The following is a 26,024-nucleotide window of genomic DNA, read 5'->3' as shown; positions in this document are numbered from 1 at the left end:
GTACCTGTCCAATAAGGCCAGAAGAGCCAGTCGATCATATCGAACCCTCAGCCACTTTCCGGGCAGCACCCAAAAGCGATAATACTGTTTGGGTTTTGCTTTCTCCTCAATCATCAGAGTGTTTTCCTGGGACTCTTGTAGAGACTCATGATCCAGATCAAACTAGAGATGAGGTGAGAAATTAATTCAGAAGCAGAAACAACAACAACAACAAGGACAATCTGTGATAGTTTCCTCTGAGGTAGAGAGTCCTGACTTATTTACATGACATTCTACCTGGAATAATCTGCCACATCAAACATCAAAGACTGCTAACCTCAGGCATTTCCAGAGGCACCCTGCGCACCTGCATGCCCTGTAAAACCACAGGTCTTGGCTGGAGCATGGACAGGACTGGTGCCCCTTCCTGGACCTCAGTGGAGGTGAAGCTCGAGGACTGGGACTGTCTCTCCCTTTCCCTGCAAGCGTGAAATATTATGGCATTAATTGTAGCTTTTAGTCATTTTAGGCTTTTTAACAGCAAATTAACTCTTAGTCTTGAAAAAAGAGCAAAAACTGTTTAACTTACTGAACTGGGTCCTCATAACCGCCTCCACCAGGTCCAAATGTGTAGGACCTCTTCACTCCTGTTACACAACAGACAGAAAACTGAAATGGGATACTTTCAACAGGGAATAATCCGCATACACATTTGTAGAGATAATAGACAATATACATTGTGTTTGTCTTCCCCCCACACTTTTTCAACTTCATTTAATTGCATAACCGCAACACATAACAGAACAACCTACAAACATAGGAGGAAGAGGCAATATTGATGGAGAATAGTAAAAAATTGTAAAAACATAAAGGTGCTTTTAATTTTAGATACGTAGGTTTGGTATAGCCTGCGCCGGTAGTGAGCATTTTTCAGGAATTTAGTTTCAATTTCGCTTCTAGTTTTGTGTCTGTAGTTTGATGATGTTTATTTTTATATATACAGTATATATTGTGCATTTTATCTACATCTACTACTTCTGCCTTTGAAGATGCTAGAAACTTTACACATCTATCCCTCATAAAAGCCTATATTAAAAGTAAATATGGCAACCATGTGGTGACAACAAGATGCCAGGAAGTCACTGCACCCAGCCAAGAAATAGTCCCGCACACTAGGGATGTCACGGTGAGGAAATTTAATCGGTGTAGCCCCGAACACCATGTAACACCTGTAACACCGACTACCGTGACAAGTCTACCGCACACAACCCCCCATAAAAGTGTAACTTAGCGTTTTTACACTTTGGTTTTTGTACTACTCTTTGGACAGAGCCAGGCTAGCAGTCGTTAAGCTAAGCTAACCGTTTCCTGAATGTAGCTTTATATTCAAAGGACAGACATGAGAGCAGAATCAATCTTCTCATTTAACTCTCAACCTGAAGCTGAATATGGACATTTCCCAAAATGTTGAACTATTTCTTTCACGCCACTGACTCACCACTCTCGTCGTAGAAATAGTGCACTGCCCCCTCTGATGTGTCGTCGAAGGTGGAGGCCTCATGGATGCCACTGCGGGGCAGTAGGAGTGAGGAGGCGAACTGTAAGGCTGAGGGAAGTGTGCGGGTCCGTGAATGAGATGAGGTCCGAGCCCGCTGGAGGTCCTGAAGGCTACAGGAACAAAAACATATGTTGAATAACAATGTCTAACATTAGCTTTAAAATTTAATTACAGCAGTGTTAAGCATAAACTCTATCAGTCTTGCTGAGGCTTGTTCCCATAGTAGTAGTTTCAATTAATATTTCATAATTCATTACTGCAAAACTTGCTGAGAATATTAATTTTATGACAAATCCCCAGATATATTTCCCCTAAACACAGTAGAATTGAATTATGATACTAATTCTTACATCCATCAACTGTAAACTTGCCGATAGCTTTGACTACTGCAGACTTGGTAAAGATTGGGGCAAATAAAGGCACAGTTAGGCAAGGCATCAGCTACAGCCCTCTCTCAGCCCTGAGCAACGGACTAACCTGGGAGGGGATCCCATGGTGGACGGGGGCGGTGTAGGGTTGCTCCCAGCATTGTGTCTCCTGCGGATGGCCTGGGTCCTCTTAACACTGCTAACTGAGTCGTGTTTGCCCCCATCCTCTGGAGCCATGGCTGGAGAGAAGGGTTATCAGTTACATCAGTGCAACGGTTTACATTACAGTGTCAATGTACACGATACAAGGCATCTAACATTAGCCCATTACTGGATTTTACCTTTGCCATTGTAACATTTGCATTTAAAAAGTAGTTACGCCAAGCAGATATTGACAAACAAGAATCCAGTCATTGATGAGACATTGTGCAATTTTATGTACTATATGTACTATATGTACTACTATTAATCAAACTCTGTTTCCTTTACATTCATCCAGACATGGAACCCTCCATGAGTCCATGTTAACAGTAAGGATCTGGCTTAATAAGGCATAAATGTTGATGGTTATCTGTAGTGAAAAAGAAAAAATTATGTTGGTGATTTCCAAAAGTTTATAAAAATATATATACTTCGGCGTTAAATGTTATATGTATGCCGTGGTTACTTGTTGTAAGTGGGTCAGTTAGGGCTGAATGGTGTGTAAAATGTTTACGTTGTGGAAATAGAGTTATTACAATATGCACAAAAAGGTTACTTTAAGCTAAAAAGTAACGCAAGTTTGATGATAGCTGGCTATATTAGCCGCCTTGAGTCAGCGAATGGTAAAAGTCTACGCAAACCCGACGCACTTAACTTGACTGTCATGACTCAGGATGGTTAGCTGACTCTGGCTGTCTCGTAGCGAATCTAAAGATCATATTTAAGAGAGGGACGGACTGAAACTAGAATTATCACCTTGCGGTTGTATGCCTCCGCTAACCACTCCATTTACAGTTTACATCCATGTCTGTCCAAAATGTCATTGCTTTTCCTTTTAAAAATTTGTATAAAATTGTCATAATTAGCATATGAATTCTTGAGTTGTGGCCAAAATTGTGTTTTGTGAGGTCATAGTGACCTTGACCTTTGACCACCAAAATCAAATCAGTTTATCCTCGAGTCCAAGTGGACATTTGTGCCAAATTTTAAGAAATTCCCTTTACCGGCCACAGCTTTCGCCGGTACAAAGGCATAAAAAGACACATTGATCTGAACTCTCGGTTTGTGTTTGCTGAAGAGATATTATTTCTGGCTAAGGGATATGAAGACATGGAAGTCAATCAAACAGTGTGTTTGGATTCTACTTTATTCAGTCTGTCCCTTCCAGGTAGCCAACACTAGCTAGCCACCTGTCTGCAAATATGAGGCTGATGATTTGTCAACACAAACAGTGGAGATGAATTAGTAAACAGACTTTCAGTTTCTGCTCTGTCTGTGCTCAAAGTGATAATTAAAGTGGATGTGCTGCTGAAGTTTAAGCATGTATTTTGTGTATCCCTACGTATATCTGTGCTGTATCTTGTAACAGTCCTTTTGAATGAACTGTGGTTGAGGCTGAAGTCAAGAGGTGATAATGTCTTTGTAATCTGAGGCCGAATACTTTAAAACAATGTTTCATGATATTTTATAATCTTGCATCACACTGTATATTATTTTATCCTCTGTTTATTTTTCAGCTATTTCCCAGTGATCTTATTTCCTTTCTCTTAAACGTTTGAAAGATATGTTCAGTTTGGTATTATTATTAGAAGTGTTACTACAGCAACGACAACAAACAGTGGCATACAGAGAAAAGTCAGTTATTGCTTATTTGAGCAATGGTTCTTGTGCTCTTGAAGTACTTACTGACTTAATTTGACATAATTGGACAGGCACCGCTCAAGAGAAGTCATAGTTCATGGAAATAACTTCCTTTGTGATGCTTTTCCTTAGATGGCTACAAAGACTTGTCCGATATTAAAGGCAACGTTGTCCAGAGCAAAGCAAGATCTTGGTAGAATCTAGTGGTGAGGTTAAAGGGCAGGTCCAGGACAAAAAGTAACCTGTACAGTGTTGGGGCATAGGAACACCTTAGCTAGTAGTATTTATCCTGCCTTCAGATCAGTGGTGAGGCCAAGACAATAGAGAAAAGAACTGGTATTCTCTTTTTTCTGCACATGCTCTGTTTCAACATAGCAAAGCTTACTGCTCAGCACCAGCCTTCAGCAACACAACCCCCTCAGTCTGCCAAAGACAGCACACCTCTCAAGGTTGTCACCATTTCAACTATTTTGTTTATACAGAGAGGAATTAATGTGGCTTCTAGCCTATAACTACAAGGCTGCTTGTAATCAAAAGGTATTTTTGGCATCTTGCATTAAATTCACTTGTCTCTACTACTCCAGACAAAAAAGTGACAACTGTCTCCAAAAGCATGCATGTTGTGATGTCTCAGTTTGTCTCTGTTGCCAACATATTATGAAAATACAACTAATATTTTAAAAGGTCCAGTGTGTAGGATCTGGCGGTATCTAGCGGTGAGGTGAGGAGATTGCAACCAACTGAAGCCTCTCCCGTGTGCCAAGCGTGTTGGAGAGCTACAGTGGCTGATGCAAAAATGTGAATGTCCCTCTCTAGAGCTATTTGGAGCAGAGCCAGTGTGTAGAGTGTGTACGTGGGAATTGAGTGGTGAAGCAAGAGAGAGAGAGAGCAGTGGCGACGGGAGCAAGTATCGTAAAGTTAACAGAGTTTGGTTTGTCCGTTCTGGATTACTGTAGAAACATGGCTGTGCAACATGGCAGACACCTTGAAGAGGACCCGCTCCCTATGTAGATATACACACGTGGACAAAATTGTTGGTACCCTTCCGTTAAAGAAAGAAAAACCCACAATGGTCACTGAAATAACTTAAACTGACAAAAGTAATAATAAATAAAAATTTACTGAAAATTAACTAATGAAAATCAGACATTGCTTTTGAATTGTGGTTCAACAGAATGATTTTAAAAAACAAACTAATTCAACTGGCCTGGACAAAAATGATGGTACCCCTAGAAACGATTGAAAATAATTTGACCATAGGGACATGTTAAACTAAGGTGTGTCCTGTAATTAGCATCACAGGTGTCTTCAAACTTTTAATCAGTCAGTCTGCCTATTTAAAGGGTGAAAAGTAGTCACTGTGCTGTTTGGTATCATGGTGTATACCACACTGAACATGGACCACAGAAAGCTAAGGAGAGAGTTGTCTCAGGAGATTAGAAAGAAAATTATAGACAAGCATGTTAAAGGTAAAGGCTATAAGACCATCTCCAAGCAGCTTGATGTTCCTGTGACTACAGTTGCACATATTATTAAGAAGTTTAAGGTCCACGGGACTGTAGCCAACCTCCCTGGACGTGGCCACAAGAGGAAAATTGATGACAAATTGAAGAAACGGATAATACGAATGGTAACCAAAGAGCCCAGAACAACTTCCAAAGAGATTAGAGGTGAACTCCAAGGTCAAGGTACATCAGTGTCAGATCGCACCATCCGTCACTGTTTGAGCCTAAGTGGACTTAATGGAAGATGACCAAGGAGGACACCAAATCATAAAAAAGCGAGACTGGAATTTGCCAAAATGCATATTGACAAGCCACAAAGCTTCTGGGAGAATGTCCTTTGGACAGATGAGACAAAACTGGAGCCTTTTGGCAAGTCACATCAGCTCTATGTTCACAGACGCAAAAATGAAGCATACAAAGAAAAGAACACTGTACCTAATGTGAAACATGGAGGAGGCTCGGTTATGTTATGGGGCTGCTTTGCTGCATCTGGCACAGGGTATCTTGAATATGTGCAGGGTACAATGAAATCTCAAGATTATCAAGGCATTCTGGAGCGAAATGTGCTGCCCAGTGTCAGAAAGCTTGGTCTCAGTCGCAGGTCATGGGTCCTCCAACAGGATAATGACCCAAAACACAGCTAAAAACACCCAAGAATGGCTAAGAACAAAACATTGGACTATTCTGAAGTGGCCTTCTATGAGCCCTGATCTAAATCCTATTGAACATCTGTGGAAGGAGCTGAAACATGCAGTCTGGAGAAGGCACCCTTCAAACCTGAGACAGCTGGAGCAGTTTGCTCACGAGGAGTGGGCCAAAATACCTGTCGACAGGTGCAGAAGTCTCATTGAGAGTTACAGAAATCGCTTGATTGCAGTGAGTGCCTCAAAAGGTTGTGCAACAAAATATTAAGTTAAGGGTACCATCATTTTTGTCCAGGCCAGTTTCATTAGTTTGTTTTTTAAAATGATTCTGTTGAACCACAATTCAAAAGCAATGTCTGATTTTCATTAGTTAATTTTCAGTACATTTTTATTTATTATTACTTTTGTCAGTTTCAAGTTATTTCAGTGACCATTGTCATTCTAATGTAAACACAACGATTCTTTTTATAAGGTGATTATACACTAAAGAAAACATAGTTGTGAATATTATATTCCATTTCTGCCAATAGATTCCACTAGTTGTTACACACAAGCAGCTCCTTTTCACCATCTTATAATCTGCTTCCCATTTATTTCACAGTTTTGTAAACTACCAGTATGAGTCACAAATATGGAAGTTAGCACTGATTTAAGGTCAGGCAATGAAATGTTTACTTTCATAGTCATGACTCAGATCAACCTTGAAAGGATAGTGATGCTAAATCACACTCACACACTTTAAATAAGTAAATTTGTTCAGTCATGTCAGGCAACACATTTTATGTCAGCACTGTTTATTTATACCTTGAGTAAATTTGATCTTTCTTTCGTTGCCACCACTTGATTTGTGTTAAATTTTAATTTAAAAAAAATTTGAAAGTTGATCTTGTTTTTTTAAAGTATATCTTCCAATCATTTCATGTAATTTTACAAATTTTCACTAAATATATAATCACTAAAATCTTAAAGCTGAAGTGGTCATGGACAACCCTTTTTGGCTATTAATAATACGGGAAGAGACTGCTAAAATCAGGGGCGTACTTTCTTTGATATTGATCTCGTTTGTAGACAAAATAAAATATCAGTAACATTCTATTATGGAAAATAAATTATTTACAGTCAACAATACCCGCCAGCTCCATATTGCGGACTCCTAAGGCTGGATACTCAAAAACCTATTGAAAACATCCCAGGATTCTGCATTCACATGCACCAAAAACTACAAAGTTACAGAACAAAAACACACAGTCTGGACACTGATTATAAGGTTACACCAACTCACCTCCTCCCACAGCTCCCTCTTCAACCAGCTCTTCTGCCCTCCAGCCCATCTGGTTTCCAGTCCAAGACCCTCCAAGAGAATCCAGCCGATGGTGATGAGTTCCAGGGAAACTGTCAGTGTGGATGGTGCGGGCTTCCAGATCAGACTTTGAGATCGTGAGAGTGCGAGGTGCAGGGGTGGAGGTGGAGGGCATTGAAAGCAAAGTAGAAGGCAAAGCTGCTGTGTTGCTCTGGCCTCCACCTGCCCCATCCATACTTAGCACTCTTGCATGAGTCTTAGCACTAGCGGTACTAGAAGAGCGCTGAGCAGCACGAGAATGTGAGGGGCCAGCAGTTTCAGGTAAATCCCCTTCCCTTGGAGTGGGCAGTTGAGCAGCAGTGGTGAGCGGGGATGTAATGCCAGTGTTAGCGAGGTCCGGGGAGTAGCAGGAGGTAGAGGAACTTGAGTCATCATCATCGTCGTCATCATCGGAGCTGTATCGGCGCTGAGAGCCCAGACTAGAACCAGCGCTCATGTCACTGCCATCATCCTCGTCGCTGGAGTCCTCAAACAAACTTTCACTGTAAGCCTTGGCGCCCAGTCGGCTGCGCACTGGGATGTAATCTCTGTGTTGTCTATGATTGTGGTGACGCCTGTAAGAGCCACAGTCAAAACTGCTGCTTCCTGCTCCAGCTCGCCTTCGTGGAGCTTTCCTTCGGCCGGGCCTGTGCCCCACACTACTGCCGCTGGCCCGCAGCAGCTTTAAGTCTTTAGGGCGCACAACCTGCTGGGCTTGCAGAGCAGGCTGGTCAGACAGTAAAAAGGGGGTAGAGGATATGGGCAAAGCAGGCTCAGAACACACTAGACCCAGGGCCAGCCCTGAGGGCACTGAATTGGCCTGCCGAGGTGGGGGAAGAGGAGGAACCTGGACATTTCTGTCTAAATCACAAACCTCTGAGTGATCACTACTTGAAGGGGAAGAGTTCTGGAGAGGACGGGGCTGTGCAATATCACAGGGTACAGGGGACAAATCCTCTCCTTCAACAAGTGTCCTGTCTAGCCCCTGGCTGAGGGAGAATTCTTTGGAAGGGGAGCGCAGTAGCACACTGTCTGACAGGTTGTCAGTATCACTGCCACCCTGTCCTAATGGATCCTCTGAGGGCTTGGGGTTGTTAGAGCCTATAGCAGGTGCTGAGGCAGAAGCCTGTCCATCTGCGGGCCGCGGCTGACTGAATGAAGGACTCTCCAGCTGAGTGGAATCAGTTTTTTCACTGCGGTAACTGCTAACCGTGCTTAGCGTCTCACGGTCTGTGGTGGCTCCACCTGCACTGAAACAGCTGTCCGTGGATCCGGCAGCTAGTGCTACCCCGCTGCGGCTGCCTGGGTGCTCAGTCCCAGGTGCAAACGCCACAGGGTCAAGGCCCAAACCCAGTAGATTTTCACTCAGCTCCTCACTTAAGCTGCTCTTTATAAGGGGGCTAAGGGGAGTATCCCCGAGACTCTCAGATTCAGCAGAGGGGCCAAGGGGAGAATAAGCCCCCAACCCATTGTCCTCAGGACTCTGCTGAGACAGTTGTTCTGGTAACTCCTCCACTTCCTGCAACTGTTCTTTCTCGCCTCCATCTTCTTGACTGGAGGGTGAAGGGGGGATCGACAAGCAGTCTCCAGGTTCTCCAAATCCAGCTGACATTCCAGGTACTCCCATGAGACCTGGGAAATCTCCTCCCAGAGCAGCAGCAATGCAGGACTGAACCACGCTGGGAGCCCCTGTACAGTAAGACAGGCCAACATCAGATTAAAATGCACTTTGGAAGGCTATAACGCAGACCCACAGCTTTTATTCCTTTATTATAAATTTGGATGCATGCACTACCAATCATCCTGATGGACAGTATTAAGAACTGGTCTCCTAAGCGTGACTCATGTCCATGCAAGCAGGATTAGACCGTGTTCAGTGTGTCTGATTCTGGTCATTGAATAGTAGCAGACTTACGAATGGTGTCCTGGGACCTCTGCCGTAGGATCTCCCGGTGAGCTGACGTAACAATCATATTATTGCTTCCTTGTTCCCGCATCAGCTCTTTGATATCTAAAGTAAAAGGAGAGAAGTCACTCAAAAATAGTGCATGTCCAACAACTAAACTCACAGTGATTTTGCGCTTAAATTTAATTGTGTAAGAAAGGACAGTGTAAGACTGAAGATGATATATTATGTATATACCAATTAGGGCTGTCAATTGATTTAAATATTTAATTGCAACTAATCGCATGATTGTCCATAGTTAATCAAGATTAATCGCAAATTAATCACACATTTTTATCTGCTCAAAATGTACCTTAAAGGGAGATTTGTCAAGTATTTAATACTCTTATCAACATGGGAGTGGACAAATATGCTTGTTTTATTGCAAATGTATTTATATATTTATTATTGGAAATCAATTAACAACACAAATCAATGACAAATATTGTCCAGAAACCCTGACTTGACTATGACTTACCCAAAACCGCATGTGATTATCATAAAGTGCCGAAAAGCGGGCATGTCTGTAAAGGGGAGACCCATAGAACCCATTTTCATTCACATATCTTGAGGTCAGAGGTCATTTTCAAAGGTGTCCTAAATGTGAAAATGGCCATGCCAGTTTTTCTTTGCTAAAATGTATCGCAAGTTTGGAGCATTATTTAGCCTCCTTTGCAACAAGCTAGTATGACAGGTTAGTTACAATGGATTCCTTAGGTTTTCTAGTTTCATATGGTGCCTGTATCTTCACTCTAACTTTAAAACTGAGCCCGCTACAACCTAAAAATCTAATTGTAAGATGCGTTATAATGCGTTAAAGAAATTGGTGGCGTTAAACCGAATTTGCGTTAAGGCGTTATTATCGCTTTAACTTTGACAGCCCTAATACCACTGTTTAAAACATAAACCTGTCATTTCTGGTATACAGTATGGAAACATAGAATTTAGATACTTACCCTTGGTGCCTCCTGTATCCTCCAGCTGGGGCAAGAACTCCTGAACAAGGACAATTTAAAAAACAAACAAACAAAAACAGTTAGTGCATTAAAATGGTTAGCCCATATTCATACATATCAACAAAGCCATGACAACATTGGATTTAATGAAAAACCTTTTTCTAAGAGACTGTTTGAGTCATACTTGATGTAGGAAGTTAAAAATCAAACATTTTCTAACAAGCAGAATTGGAGAAACAATGGAGGGAGAAAAATGAAGACATGCTACTACAAAATATGGTAATCCTCACCGACACCTGGTTCAATCCAAACAGAGTGTGCTGGGAGCTACAGCGCACCGGGGGTGTTGAGTTGACCTTCCGAAACACAGTCATCTCCACACCAACATGACTATCCCTGTCAAGAAGTTACACATACAGAAAATTAAACGGATTCAGCATGTCACAGCATTGTGATTGCATAACTATTCTTCAAGAATCGGTCAGTAAACATTTTCTTACCTGTGCTGATTCCCATCATGGGCACCTGAACCTTCATCTCCCTCTTCTGTCTTTGGGGCATCGGCTGTGAGTGAGGCATGCTTCTTCTCTACAATCTCCCCAAGGTCGAACATGGTATGAAGCCGGTAGTTCACCACCTTAATGGCCGTGAAAAAGACTGCCACCACAGCGGAGTACATGCCTGCAACCACCAAGCTGGGAGGAAGAGCCTGAGAGGGAGTGAAAGACAATGACAGCAACTGAGACTAAATACAAAAATGAAACAATGCAGTCCACTTCAAGTGTGAGTGCCAGGAATTATTTGACAATGGCTGGCAAACTGTAAATCCCAGAAAAGATATCAAACTAAACACAGTGCTATATACTAATTAAAGCAAATTCTCATTGCTCATTTCAACTAGGAAGCTTATAGACTACTGTACTATAAAATAATTTATTACCAAAGAAGGTAGAAATGAGGCGTTCACTACAATACAATTTAAAAGGTTATTTTAGGTATTTTGTTTTCTAAACAAGGGTCTTGGTTATTTTGAAGATTTGGCCATTCCTATCCACAAATGTTCAGGTCGATTTTAAACAAATCCACAGTTTTCCCACATTGATTAAAACACTGAACTAGGAAGCAAATGTTAAAGTTATTACCCACACTGTCAGTAGTAGGGCTGCCCCCTCTCAGTCCACTAATCGGTCTCTTTTTTACGTTTTTTTCATGCCAAATGACTTATTTCCAAGAAAGTCATGAACACATCTCTGGTAAACACAAGATTTAATGTTGTGCTTTTGTGGGATTCTTTGTGGAGTAACTCAGTTTCACAGATTGGTCGATTAACTTAATTAATCGATTAGCTGACAAAATTGTATGAGTGTTAGCCGACTAAGATTTTCTTTGGTCGAGGACAGCCCTACTCAGTAGCCCTACTGGGCTCCTAGGTACTCCTGTCACCCAGGCCTCATCATGAAGTTTGTGGCTGAATGTTAACACAGCTCATACTCTACCTCATTCAGCAAATGCTGCAGTATTGGATGTTGTGTGCTATATGTCAACCATGTGTTGTGTACAAATTGTTTATAAGGATGTGTGCCCGAAATTAGTGGTTCCTTCATTTATTTTTGGAGAAACTTGCAATCAACTTGCTGTGAAAATGTGCTTACCATGTACAGCAGAAAGGGGAAGGCCAGGAGAAATATCCAAAGGTAGAGGTGGAAGCAGTTGGAGAATGTGCTCTGATGTGGGTCCACATACCATCCTCCTGTGAGTGAAGCCCACACACCCTGCCGCAATATCTGAAGAGCTTGAGAACCCATCTCCACCTTCAAGTGCAACCAAAAGCTGAAACGCTTCCTCCGAGGCTGTAGCTCAAGAAACTGTGCAGCAGTTCGAGCCACAGTATCTTGTGTCTACGATGGCACTTCCATTGGGGATGGCAGGTTAACCAAGACTGTTTCATCAAGGACAATAGTTCTGTGTCTTGGATATGTACACTTCAGTTGAGGTCAAGAGTCCTTGCATATTCTTGTGCCAGCATGTGTTCTCCCCCTGCACCGACGTTGCCACACTCTAGCCTAATCCTTGTTGGGTAATATGGAGAGTGACTTTTTGGCACATTGGTAACCCACTGAATGTATGAAAAAACATTCATCTGTAAGAAAGATCAAAACTGGTTTGTTTCTCATGTGTAGCTACATTTTAAACATCGCATTCAGTGGGGGAAAAAATAATGCTAGGCAATAACCCATTAATGAAATTACACTGTAAACAACAATTTAAATGTAGTAGAAATCGCTCAGCTGTCCACATGCACATATCAGTTGTGGAGATAAGCACCTTAAAGTATCTTAATAGTTTGTTTTACTTTAAGTACTTCCTTAAATTCCACATGATGATTATGAAACTACATAGTTTCCTCTTGATTTCCAGCTGATCTTGGAATTAATTTAGCAAAACGTTCACAAAATAAATGGGACTATATTTAAGTCGAGTCAAACATTAAACGTGATCATTTATCATTCATAACTTCTACCTTAGATCACAGTAACAATGATTTGACCAACAATATAGTTGTTGAATTTGTAACTGATCACAAAGAGCACAGCTGGTGAGAATGACTTCAACTGACATTAACGTTACAATGATTCAAATGAGTCGAGATAAAGAGAATGAGATAAAGTTTGTCAGTAGATGTCTTCTAACCAAACCAAAGCCACAGGATGATATATATATCAGATTTCAGACAGTATGACAGAGCTTCAAACTCCCTATTGTCGTGGCCAGGCCAATGCTGTGCCAGCTAGATTAAGTTTTCTGATTGACATTAGCAAGCTAGCAGACCATTTAGCCTAGCTTACAAATATGCATTTATGATCGGTCAAATACGACCTGTTCACCCACCAACGGCTTCTATCACCTCGGTGAATATACAAACAGAATCGATAGCAGCAGGACACTACCGTTAATGCAAACTGGCTGACAAACGTTCAACATCATTATGTTATGTTTGACGCTAGTTAGCGGCTAATGCTAGGCCGCATATATGAGCATTTCAACCCGGGTAAAGCTCCTGTCGTTAGCTGGGGAAATGGAACGACAACAAGTTAGCTTCACCGCTGATCGCTAGGTGAATGCTAGTTGCTCGCCGTTAGCTAATGTTAGCTTGATCATAGTGCTCACAGTGAAATGTTTTCCACATTTGGATCCCAGCAGAGCTTACAGTTAGCATTAGTTGTCCAGCTTGCCTCATATCCTCCTTCCGCATCCAGTCCTTGCAAAATCTCAGAGCTTTCCTGCTCAGGATGCTAGCGAGCAAGGCACTAGCCTGTCCACAAACTCTAGCTTACTTTTTGTTGGCGTTGACTAACTTCTCATGGTTGTCTCAGAGTCCCCCGTCCTCTTTGACATGAAGATTGAGAGACACGCAGCGGGAGCGGTGGTCCTCTCTCATGGTGAACCACAGCTGTTTGTTGGCATAAACGGAGCCTATGTTGAAATATTTCAACAAGCTAGCTAACTGAGCAGCTAGCGCTAGCTAACAACTAGTTGACACACACACGCACGGACGTACGCATGCACGGACGTACGTACCGATCAAGCAAGGGAGAGAGAGAGAGAGAGATTCCCATGGCGCTGATTGGCCGCAGGCACTGACGTCATGGGGAGGGTATTTTTCTCTTTTATTTAAAAAATATCACATCACATTGTCATATGATTGATATATATTTTCATAGAAAATGGTGCATTAATAATATCAGAGACTGTAAAGCTATTGATTACAATAAATAAATAAATAGTGCACATGAATACATGCTAGATGAGTCTGGTTTTATGAAGGTATGATTGATATATGATTCATATATATATATTTTCATAGAAAATTAAATAACATCAGAGAATGTAAAGCTATTGAATAAAATAAATAAATACATTCATAAATAGTGCACATGAGTAAATGGCTAGATGGGGCTTGTTTATGATTGATATATGATTCATATATATTTTCATAGAAAATGCTGCATAAATAATATTAGAGACTGTAAAGCAATTGAATACAATAAATAAATAGTGCCGATGACTACATGGCTAGATGGGGCTGGTTTATGATTGATATATGATTCATATATTTTCATAGAAAATCCTGCATAAATAATATCAGAGGCTGTAAAGCTATTGAATACAATAAATAAATAATGCACATGAATACATGGCTAGATGGGGCTGGTTTTATGAAGGTACAGTAGGTGAACCTGACCTGTGTGAGGTATAATTCAGCAACAATAATCACTGATTTGTTTTTATTTCAAGAAATAAAAAGAAAAAAAATTCCCAAAAGTTACTAAAACAAAAAGACAAAAAGACAAAAGTTAGTCAAATTGTGTTTATATATACAGCTCCAGCTCTTGAGCTATGTGTTTACCTATAACTGAAGGTTATTGACCTCAAAGAAACTGGGAATCCCCAAAACGTTTTAAGCATCTTGGCCCCATCCTCTGTGAACTTTGACAGTTTTACACAGGGGAAGGAATGATAATACAATTAGAGAATTTATCTATTTGTTATTGCTGTATTGCTTGTTTTCACTCAAACAAAAAGCAAACTTCTGAGGGCATGTCTTGTGTAAGCAAGTCCAGATTTCCTCACTGAGCTTTGGTAACTGTAAACCACAGTCAAACAGAGAGTCACATTACTGTCGAAGCAATCCAGCCTGCTGCATATACTCCATAACAGACATCTTACCATTTCTCTTATATTTGTGTGAAACACTTCATTCTACAGAGATGCATGGACAATGAAAGAAAGTAGTAGCTGACATCGTGGTTGTGGGAACTTGACAGTGCTCTTCTTGGCCTAAACAGGCAGCAAAGGGTCAAGAGTCAGGATCAGAGAAGTCATGAAACAAATTGAAAAGATGTTCTAATAAATTTGACAGAAAACCCCTGAATGTAAACCTATAGTATTTTACAATTCTGGGAGGTCGATACCGAATGTTCAGGAAATATATTATGATCTTTCACTTATTTTTTCCCCCCACTTTGTTTATTAGTTTTCACATTAAAAAACAAAAACAAAAACATTTTGTATACAAAAGTACAGGAAAACAGTTTTATCTTTTTTTCTGTAAAGGAAACAAACAGACAAATAAAATCAAGTATAATAAGATAATTCCCATATAATAATAATAATAATAATAATAATAATAATAATAATAATAATAATAATAATACTGCTATTACTACTACTAATAATAATAATTTAAAAGGTAAGTTGTGTTTCTGTATGTGTGCATGGCGGTTTAGAGTAAACAAATTCTATAGCAGATGATGAAAACAAACCATACTACAATCTCACAGCTGCTCAAGCAGATATGTAATGAAAGATTTGCCATACGCTGCTAAAATTCGGTCCTGGTAGAGCAAATCTTATCTTTTCTAGCTTCAAAAATTGTAGTGTATCTCTGACTAATATTTAAAGGGACTGTTTGTAACTTTCAGAATTGCTTGTTAACTGCGACACCTGTGGCTGTTAAGTCAACGAAAGTCAGTGTCGGGCTCACGCTTGCTCGCTTTACATAGACATGAACGAGCATCGCTCAAAACAGTGAGGCGACACACGTCAGCTAAAACCACAATATCACTCTATATTTCACCTGCTTGGCAGTAATGTTAGCTGACCAGACGAAGGTCTCTCGTGTTGGCTATCATGCTTCAGCCTCCCGACCAGGAACAGGGAAGACACCGGTCAGAGACGATAACGTAACTCAATGTGGAGCCCCGTCACTTCACAAGACACGGGAAACCTCTGTTGGTCTGGAGGAGCTGCAGCAGTTATTCTGCACAAACGTCCACTGTACATTCACTAGATATTCTCAGAGCTAAACTAACTCTTCTGCAGTGTGTAGTGTAGGCGCATGCGCGTAAGAGTGGAGTGCGAGAACGCTTGCAGTGTGTGAGTGAAGGCAAGCAGGAAGAGGAGCAGAGACTCCGGCCCTGGAGACCAAAGCTACGGTCTCCCCTGTGTTTTCTGGCCGTGGTCGGGGGGCTGGAGCAGGAAGAGTTGACACTGTTTAACAGACGGGCTTCACTAGATATAACTTTGCGGTCTTGGTGCTTTCGTGTAGTTTGTGTTGGAGTCTGAGTCTGAACAGCGTAGACACACGCAAGCGTGCATAGGAAACCGACCCGGTAGATTTATACGGATAAAAAGTTACAAACAGTCCCTTTAAAGGAGGGAGGGGTAGCCTGCTTCCAATTGAGTAATGATCTTTTACTTAAGTAGTAAAACCACAGTGTAAAAATACTCTGTTAAAAGTAAAAGTCCTGCATTTAAAATCTAAAAGTACAATAAAAAGCACTCATTATGCAAAAGAAAGATACATATACATATACATAAACTATAGGGCAAATACTTAAAGTGTGAAGAAAACCTGGCCTGACCAGGGGAACAGAGGTAGGTCAGAGTGGATATGACATACCGGTTGTCATCTGGGCTTCTCTTGTCACAGCCGTTCTGTTGAATTATGCTTGTGACATCTAAGCAATGCTCAGTTGTGGCTTATTGTATCCTGCAACCACCCTCCTTGATACCCAATGTCAGCACGGATCAGACGTCACCTACACTAGTCTTGCACTGACACCACACCTCACTTAGCCCACAGAATTGTTCCCCATCAGTCTCGCCACAAACAGGCTAATGGGACGGCTGACCCTGCTGGCTTGTAATACAATCTCTCTAAATTCTTGTCTTTTGTGACAACTTTTGTCTCCCATCTGCTCTCACAGAATACATGATGGCTGCTTTGGTGAGGGCTACTAGAGCCTACATCACATCACTCTGGTGCTCAGTCATGCGTGGACCTCGGAGCTAACCTCTCTCTCCATCGTACAGTTCCTTGAGTTCTCAGCAGGGGGTAGTCAAACAACACAGAACATGTTACTGCTGACAAGCATACAGATTATTGTTTTTATCCAAGAGATGGTTGAAGATGTTATGCAGGATGCTCATGTCTGCTGTAAAAATGTTAATAATGCAACACTGTACAACAAGCACTTATGAAAAACTGATTCATGTGCTTTATACTGAAGCTATAAAATACTGTAAACGTCATTATTGTATGCCACTCTGTGATGGCTGGTGTTAAATATAGTTACTGTATCTACACTTGCTCTACATATTATAGGAGTACTCCAGCAATTTAGTTTTACACTTTGATAAATTTCAAGAGACCGATGGAAAAGAAAGAATGACCAAAATCGATGCAGCAGAGGCTGGTATATCCTGACTTTCTAGTCCCTTTATATGGGTCAAGCTCCCAAAACACTGGCTCCTTCACTTTCCATAATGCAATGTGACAGCGTCTTTTTTTAGGGGGGGTTGGGGGGGGGATTAGTTAAAGGAACAGTGCATAACATTTTGGGGATCTATTAAAGGTAATGGAATATCATATTCATAACTATGTTTTCCTTTGTGTATAATCACCTGAAACTAAGAATCGTTGTGTTTTCGTTACCTTACAACGAGACATTTACTGTATATCTATATAGGGAGCGGGTCCTCTTCAAGGAGACCGCCATGTTTCTACTGTAGCCCAGAACGGACAAACCAAACACTGGCTCTAGAGAGAGCCTTTCACGTTTTTATGTTACCTGAAGGCCACTGTACTTCTCCGACACGCTTGTGGAACTGCAGTAACGTGAGCTGCACAGTGCAAAACCGTGGTACCGCCAGCCACCGTCTGACTTCCGTTGCTCCTAGTGTTATTATGGTAAGGATGGCCTCTGAGTGAGGCGAATGGCGTTTAGGGCCGGCCCAAATACTGTTTTTTGGGCTTCAAAACTTCGGTGAGAGAATATTCAAAGGTATTCAAAGCTTTGTGTCGTGGCGCTGCTGCCGAGCTACTGTACACACACTCACCTCTACACACATAAGACAGCGATATCCATCTAAGAATAACTAATAATAATTAATGTTGAATATGAATAATGAATATTGTCGTGGGTTTATTCCTTATTTTATGGGCTATTTGGGGATTTATACTTTATTATTACATACTTATACAAAAATACAAACAAAAACAAAACAAAATACGAATCATTCGAATACTGATTCGGAGGTCGATTACCATAGCAATGTTCGACGCTTCGAAGCATCGACGCATCGACGCATCGAAGCATTTAAGCATCGAAGCATCGAAGCATGAGGCGAACGGCGTTACCATAATTTTGCACTCGGTGGCTCACGTTACCGCAATCTTGGAAAGGGAGGAGTGAGCGGAGGGGTACTCAGTTGGTTACAATCTGCAACCACACCACTAGATGCCGCAAAATCCTACACACTGTATCTTTAACCAGGAAAAGCCTCATTGAAATCTACTTTTGTTAAGACAATCTCTGCCTGGTAGATGATTACATCTCTCAAACTACACCACTGTTGAAAATTAGTAGTTTCCAAGCCCAGGCTGAGTTACTCAAGTGGTCACTTTCAACAAAGGCCATGATGAGCTAGATCTGACTGACCTGACTATCACACAGTGGTGTGAATCACCTAGCTGTGGTTCAAATGGCTTAATATTTTTTAAGCCTCATGTGTCCAAGTCAGCCTCACTGTAATATATTTTTTAATGGAGAAATGAACTGGACAGCAGCAGGTAGTGTAGGGTGCAGAGAAAACACTTAAACATTTCATTTTATAATAAATAATGGACATCCAGGCATCACTAACACACCACAACTACGCAGCGCCTGAGTGAGGAAGAGAGAAAAGAGAGTGTAGATGATGATGAAACTCAAGTGTAAGACACATTTTAAAAACACATCATGACCTGCAATTTATGTGAAACGCCATGTCTTCATGTTAAACATGTTAACTTATCTTGTTAGCAAAGTGTGACCCCTGTAAAATTACTTCATTGTTAATTCATTGTGTTTCTTTTATCCAAAAAGAGTCACAACTCCCAAAGATTAAACACTAGTACATAGATTAGTACATTACATTAATATTATAAAAATAGTGGCTACATAATTTCATTTATACCATTAGCTGAAATCCTTATTCACATCAGTTCACTCTGAATTCCCCTGACCTTGAAACTGTATGATAATAAAAGGCAAATAAAATGCATTTTCTTTGTGAATCTACAAAAAGCAACACACAACACGGGTGTGTACAAAGTATATAATCAAGTGTATTTTCATCTTTATCCACGTTCTGTACACATATTAAGATCCATTTCACATGAACACTATACAATAGCAATGAGTGAGGAATGGAATATTTTCTGAGTGCTGAGCAGCTCATGTTGAATGGCACTTTCATAAAAAATAACAGGAAATCACAGAGCATGAATAAGTAAATGTAGACATAACTCAACAGAGAAAATGGCTTTATATTATCAGATCCATTGAGTAACAGATTCAGCACATATAAAATGCACAATGCAACAAAACAAAAACATTTGTTTGTTCCATCTTTGTGTTTTCTCTGCATAATCTGAACTGTAAATAATGCAAAAAAACAAAAAGATATTGGCGGCTATCCGAGGAAAGTGTGCTTTTTGTCTGGATTGAAGTAAAAGGCAATCTAAAATGTAACGTGTTAAGAGGAGTGGTAACAAGATACATCGAAATATCAGAGAAATATCAATACAATTCACAAACCTTCAATTATTCATCTCATAGAATAGTCTTTTAGTAACTGATAATAAAAAACAATACATGTTTGGCTGCTTTACAAGGAATATCTATGTCTCAAAGATATGTTTACATTTTCTGTGTGCTTTTTGAATGATCCCATGACAGTTTTGAGAAAGGAAAAGATCAAGAGGGAGCCGGCCTCTGGTGAGGCGGGTTGCTTCTCCTTTTCTAAGAGGTAAAAACGTCCTCAAATGTGATTCCCTCGAATTCCTGTGAAGTTCGGACAGCAGCAGGTTTTGATGTCGTTGCGATATCGTGTGAGGGGGGGCAGAGCATCTCAGACTTTTATTCTTCTTCGTACCCCGTACACAACGCTTTTTCAATCTGCTATATGTACATACAAGCAATGTTTACAGAGAAATACCTTCACTGGTGTAGACTGACTTGTTCACAATTACCCCTACTTGGAGTGGCAGGGCAGACTGATTGATATCTCACATAAATAATGTTTATGATCCATCACACTATAGGTTCACTGCCCGGAGTATGTTGAGTGATTTAATAATCCCTTTTTCTCCAGGAGAGCTAAACATCATGCTTCATTTATGATACTGCACCAGCAACATAACACCATCCCTTGTGGACAGAGGAGGAGTGACTGGGGAGTTTTAAAACCACACGGAGGCTGCGGAGATGATGTCTTATCCAAATATAAGGGCTTTCATTTCGAGTGTAGTCAGAGTTACTGTGGTGCTCTCCGCTCATCTACCATGAAAATTCAATAACTGGCCTGTTCTGCTTCATATATCACAATGGGGACATTGAGACTTGAGATAGAGCGTTACAAAGAAGTACAAAGAAAACATTTAGGCAAATCTGTCCGGATGTTCTCAGCACTTCCTTCACTGTACCATGCTATATACAAAGCCAGAGTGGGTATGCCTCGTCCTAGCTTGTTGAAAACATAAAAAAATATGATACACTAACAAAGAATTGGTGAATGCAGACTGAGCGCACATTGTGACCCATAGAATGAGTCAGATCTTGTGCTGTGGACGAGGATTTTATCACAAATAGTAGCTGGGCAACCTTGACTTTTTGAGAAAAATGCAATTGTTGAAAGCAAGCATTGCTTTGTGCAGTTGTTTTTTTTGTGGCTTGTGAAATTTCTCCGTCGACCTGACGAAATCGGGGAGCGAAACGAAAGCATCCTCTCTCATCCTCGTGTCTCAGTCCACACTTTTCTCCGTCTCTGTTTCTCAGACGTAATATTCTTTGTCTTTGTTCTTTTTGCCCTTTGTGATTGCCTTGGCCACAGAGGCCGTTGCTGTGCTTTTGTCCTTGACCACTGCTCCGTTGCCCTCCACAGTGGAATTGTTGGCAAAGTTGTGGCTCTGGTCTGTCTGGTAGGAGCCCTCGTCCCGGTTGCGGTACTTGTACATGGCATAGAGGAGGATAAGAATGCAGAGAGCAGCAGCAGCCACGATGCCAACCACCATCCCCGTGGTGCTGCTGGACTCCCTGATCACCTCCACGGCACCGGGTTGGTTTTTATCATCAGAGGCTGTGGGGTTGGCTGTGGGCACATGGGGGAAATTGGGGGGGTAAGTTAGTCCTGGTGTGTTTCGGGAGGATGGAGGAGCAGGGGGCAGAAGCACCTGGTCGCGGGTGTTCATTTTGCCTGCGGGGATGTGGAGCTGGTCAGGATTGGTGGTGGGAACATAAGGAGGTAGGGGGCGGGGTTTCTGGACTCCACCCTCACCAGCGGTGGGAGGTGGAGGAAGGACTGTCCTGTCAGTGACCAGTGGGGAGTTATTATTGTAAAAGTCCTCATCATCCGATTCCGTCATCTCCCCAGAGCCGAAGGCCGAGACCTCCACAGGGTCACCACAGTCCTCCTGGTCCGGGGGGCAGGAAGGGTGAGGAGGGAGTATCAGGGACTCTTTGGTGGTTTCAAGTGGGGATAGTAGGGTAGGAGGAGGAGGGATGACAGGGTAACGGGTGGCGATGGATGGGGGCTCAAGGGAATCCACTGTTATAATAGGCAACACTAATTCACCTCCTAAAAAGGAAACAGAAAAGGTAGGGGATCCTAAATTAGAATAGTATTAAAATTCAAATTCTGGCTGTGAAATGCTGCGCTTATTAAAAAAAGAAACACAATCTGCTCATTATGTTGAATATTACGGAGGAATTAGACTAATATTAGCTGGCTTGTCACTGATAATATTCATAGTGATCACACATACTTCTATAATCAAGATTATTTACAACATTTGGCACATGAAGAGAAAAACAAATTAAACCACCGTTCTTGAACGACGTATGCAGTTCTCCATTATATCAATGTGTGGGTGTGCAGATTACGAATGTGTAATATTATGACAATACGATACAATGCAGCAAGAACATTAAAGAGCTCACATGTAGACACAAACATACAAGATGACCCATGAAAGGCGGCAGCTGAATGAAGAGCATATAAGAAACAGAGCACATAACAAGCAAAAGAACAGTAAATTAAATCACTATGCTGCTGTATGCACATCTGTAGGCAGGGATTAAAGGGTGACAAGAGAAATCACAGACAGGTTATTTTATGGAGGAATCACACATGGAATATTATGGTTTACTAAAAGTGTGTTCTATTTATCAATCACTATTTGGATATAGATTCCTCACCAAATAAACCCCAAATATATCTACCTGTATTAGGGTTGCACAATTTTTTTTTGTACATTATTTTTATAGACAAATTTGAATGACAACATATAAATCAAACAAAAATCGAAACCTGTGACCCAACCCTAAAATACCACTTTTACGTACCATTTCTCCCCGGGTGTAAATGTGTGTAGGTGTGTGAGTTTTAGGGCTGCACAATTAATTGAATATTAATCGCGATCATGATTTTGGCTTCCCACAATTAAATGAACATGATCGACTGTGATATTGACGTTTAAAATGCTCCGCTCATAGAAAACTCTGCTGCATAAATCTTCCTAAAATAACAGCTAGAGATTATAACCGTCAATCAGTAGCAAGTTTTCAGCAGTCTCATATATCCAAGTTTTTGCCGGTCACACACACGTGCAGCCGCCACATGAATGGTTTTACGGGTCGGCACACAGCGGCACAGTCAGTAACGTCACACACATGACGTCGGTGTGGAAGTAAAATAGAAAGGTGTAAATAAAGCTTGCAGTTTTTCCACAACTGCGAGTCCAAAATAAGCCGTGGAGGAACAACCTTAAAAATATTTGGAACAACTAACTTTATCAGACACTTATTATATTGTAATTCATTCCCATGATGCTGCTCAGAGTAATCGCAGTGACCGGCTCCTCTGCCGATAGCACGGAGCACAATATGACGCTTTCAAGCTACTCAGTAAAAATGAGTAATTGGCTATGGTAAGTTATAACCCTATCATGATGTGTTCAAATGTAATCTTGTAAAATGTAGTTTTTGGTGAGAACTTGAATAAATACAGTTGTTTGAAGGAGATGTTTTTATAGCAATATAAAATAGATATTAGAGAGAGAAATATGCTAACTCTAAACAGCTTATAATATAAAATTAGAACTAATAATGCCAAGACTGTTTTTAATCAAAACAAATATTTAAATAAAAATACATCAATTTATTTCCTAATCATTTGAATTGTGTGCAAATAACAACTATAGATGACAATAACAAAGCAAAAGCATAACATTTAGAAGTTTTGACAGTTGGAATGAAGCACAACATAGAAGTGAAAGCAGCACTCTGTTTATTTAAATGTGAAATTGCAACAAAAAATGTTGTCCCTAAAATCTATGAATAATCCTGATAAATAATCCTGATCTCAACATTGATCAAAATAATCATGATTATCATTTTGGTCATAATGGTGCAGCCCTGAGCTGTATATATACAGTATATCGTCTCCTGTATATGCCATGTATTGACATTTGACTTTGACCTGACTGAGGTCAGAATGTCTTCTGGCTGTGGAGGAATATTTCAGTCTGCAGAGTTTCCTCTTTCATCATTATTTGAGTCACACTTTGCAGGGCCAGTCAACAATAAACAATTCTGATAAGGTCATATTAATAATTGAGGCGCCCATAATAAGGGCAGACTCCTTCCTAAGTTCCCCCGGCTTCTTTCTGTCACAAGCCTGATCTACTGTCTAGTGTGTTCCTCTCTTAATGACTGCGGTACTCCTCGTAAAGATTTTCTTCCATCCAATTTGGTGAGCGACTTAAAAGCTAATACACAGGATGAATTGATGCCAGTTGAGTCTGTAACAACTATCCAAATGATGACAGCTGTTTGACAAAGCCCCTGAATAAATGACAGCAGAAACATGAAACTGAAAAGGGAAAATTGAAAACTTAAAAACAACAATGGCTGCCTAAAGTGCTTTTTGTCTACAATCTCTGTGAATGTACTCCCATCTTGTTTTGCCACGGCTGACCCACCTGTTCCTGGTTCACACTCTTCCAGGTCCTCATCATCACTTGGACACTCGGCTGACGCCACCAAAATATCATCAGAGTTCTGCGGCTGAAAGGAAAATGGAGAAGACGTGTTGTTTTTTAACAGTCAACACATTCCCATCATCTAGACTTCATTTCACACAGACTCATTTTTTGCTGGCTGGCTGTCCTATTTGAGGAAAAACTGCAGTATGCAGCACTGTACCACTTTAGCGCTTTTGCTCGGAGCAACACTGGTTAGACTACAAATCCAAAATGTGGTCATATGCAGCTGCTTTTTATCCTTCACCCCTGTGGCTGGCTATATGCGTTTATAAACAAAGTACTGCTGATGGAGAGGACATTTTTAGTAGGCTAAATGTTGCATATGTTTTCATTTAATTCTATATAATTCAGTGTTTGTACAATTCTTTTATATTAATATTGCAAAAACAAATTTGTATATGCTAGATCAGTAAATATGTCTAAATTGGATTTTAAGGTGCACAGTGGAATAAGAATACCTGAGCAGAGCGGGGAATAGATGGTTCACAAATGGATTACTTTGATAAATTGAAAATACAGAGAAGGCAATTTTAGGGAAACTGGACAAGAGAATATGTAATGAAAAAAGCACTCTGTATTTTTAATAGAGGAGAGGCACAGAGAGATTTTTCTTTGAAACCTCAGGACTCCAAGTGCAACTGCTGAAATCCTTCCAATTTGGCAGGTTTGCAGGATTTGGATTAAAATCAACTCATTTGAAATGGTGGTTGCTAATGTTCACCAGTCTGGATTCAGTAAAATTCAAATGTATTCAATAAAAAGTCTTTTTTGCAAAGCTGTGCTAGTTCAAAAATGTATTGACGCATGAATGTTGTTATTATCTGAGCACACTTGGAAATAAAGTAGATTATGTGATGAATCCAAGATCAGATACGCAGGACCAAACCTGTTGTAAGATGACATGCACACAATTAATTCATGGATTTGTGTAGCATTTTACTCTAATAATTATCGCATACTACATTTTAAATATGCGTAATGCATTTGACAATAAGATAATAATAATAACAAATAATTTGATTTTAATGATTTCATTGTATCAGAATTAGGGATGTCAAAGTTAGTTAAAGTGTCAGAAGGCAGTATATTTTTGGCATCATTGGGCAAAAATTCCATAATAACCTTTCAGCATATTGTAATTCAAGTGTTCTGAGAGATAACTAGACTACTGCTCCTCATCATGGCTCTGTTTTCAGGCTTTAGAAAATCTAGCCCGTGGCGGGAGACTTTGACCAATCGCAGGTCATTTCATTGAGAGAGCGTTTCTATTGGCTGTACAAATTACAAACTTTCTCATTTTACAGCTAAACCGTGCACTACAAGATGATTCTGAAAACATTTGAGGCGAGAAATAGGCATTAATGTAACATAATATTGATTCATATTTGATCAGCCCCGCTAGTCCTTTTGGTCGGAGTTCGCGAGTGATTGACAGCCAGCTCTCATAGACAGCAGCTGGACAGCGGACCTCAGATCAGCTCTTACTGCTTGTTTTCCTCCGGTCTGTGAAATCTAGCAGATGCTGTTAAGAGCACCGGAGGACACAGAGGCACATGATTTTTTTCAGGTTACATGTTTAATGTACTACTCTCACGATATAGCAACTGTTTTATAAAAATAACTTTTTTAAATCATATTTGCTCCAATCTCGCCTACCTCAGTTTTAAATAATAAAACATTAACGCAAATTCATTTTTACGCCACTAATTTCTTTAACGCATTAATGCAATTGATTTTTC

General features: G+C 40.6%; 2 protein-coding genes across 15 annotated transcripts in view; both read right to left on the bottom strand.

The window, feature by feature from the left end:
• LOC119475494 (pecanex-like protein 3) overlaps positions 1 to 13,704 on the bottom strand; it is a 34,184-nt gene extending 20,480 nt beyond the window's left edge. For 2 of the 5 annotated variants that reach the window (XM_037748255.1, XM_037748253.1), the window contains exons 1-12: positions 13,345 to 13,704; positions 11,789 to 12,276; positions 10,637 to 10,845; positions 10,427 to 10,532; positions 10,137 to 10,176; positions 9,151 to 9,246; positions 7,179 to 8,924; positions 2,015 to 2,144; positions 1,478 to 1,647; positions 569 to 626; positions 317 to 458; positions 5 to 162 (exon numbers count right to left, since the gene is read on the bottom strand). In XM_037748255.1, coding sequence (XP_037604183.1) covers positions 5 to 162; positions 317 to 458; positions 569 to 626; positions 1,478 to 1,647; positions 2,015 to 2,144; positions 7,179 to 8,924; positions 9,151 to 9,246; positions 10,137 to 10,176; positions 10,427 to 10,532; positions 10,637 to 10,845; positions 11,789 to 11,941 — 3,008 coding nt within the window. In that variant the 5' untranslated portion in view covers positions 11,942 to 12,276; positions 13,345 to 13,704. Of the gene's footprint in view, positions 1 to 4; positions 163 to 316; positions 459 to 568; positions 627 to 1,477; positions 1,648 to 2,014; positions 2,145 to 7,178; positions 8,925 to 9,150; positions 9,247 to 10,136; positions 10,177 to 10,426; positions 10,533 to 10,636; positions 10,846 to 11,788; positions 12,277 to 13,344 lie in introns of those variants that run through there. The other 3 variants (XM_037748258.1, XM_037748254.1, XM_037748257.1) reach the window with 3 other exon arrangements.
• A 5,087-nt stretch (positions 13,705 to 18,791) lies between these two features.
• The window catches only part of LOC119475837 (neurexin-2-like), a 194,796-nt gene continuing 187,563 nt past the window's right edge, over positions 18,792 to 26,024 (bottom strand). For all 10 annotated transcript variants that reach the window (XM_037748897.1, XM_037748899.1, XM_037748903.1 and 7 more), the window contains 2 exons: positions 24,223 to 24,307; positions 18,792 to 21,818 (listed from right to left, as the gene is read on the bottom strand). In XM_037748897.1, the coding sequence (XP_037604825.1) occupies positions 21,016 to 21,818; positions 24,223 to 24,307 (888 nt within the window). In that variant the 3' untranslated portion in view covers positions 18,792 to 21,015. The remainder of the gene's footprint in view (positions 21,819 to 24,222; positions 24,308 to 26,024) is intronic.

Source organism: Sebastes umbrosus, chromosome 17, assembly GCF_015220745.1.
Source record: "Sebastes umbrosus isolate fSebUmb1 chromosome 17, fSebUmb1.pri, whole genome shotgun sequence".
NCBI lineage: Eukaryota > Metazoa > Chordata > Actinopteri > Perciformes > Sebastidae > Sebastes > Sebastes umbrosus.
This window is presented reverse-complemented; position numbering and strand designations above follow the sequence as displayed.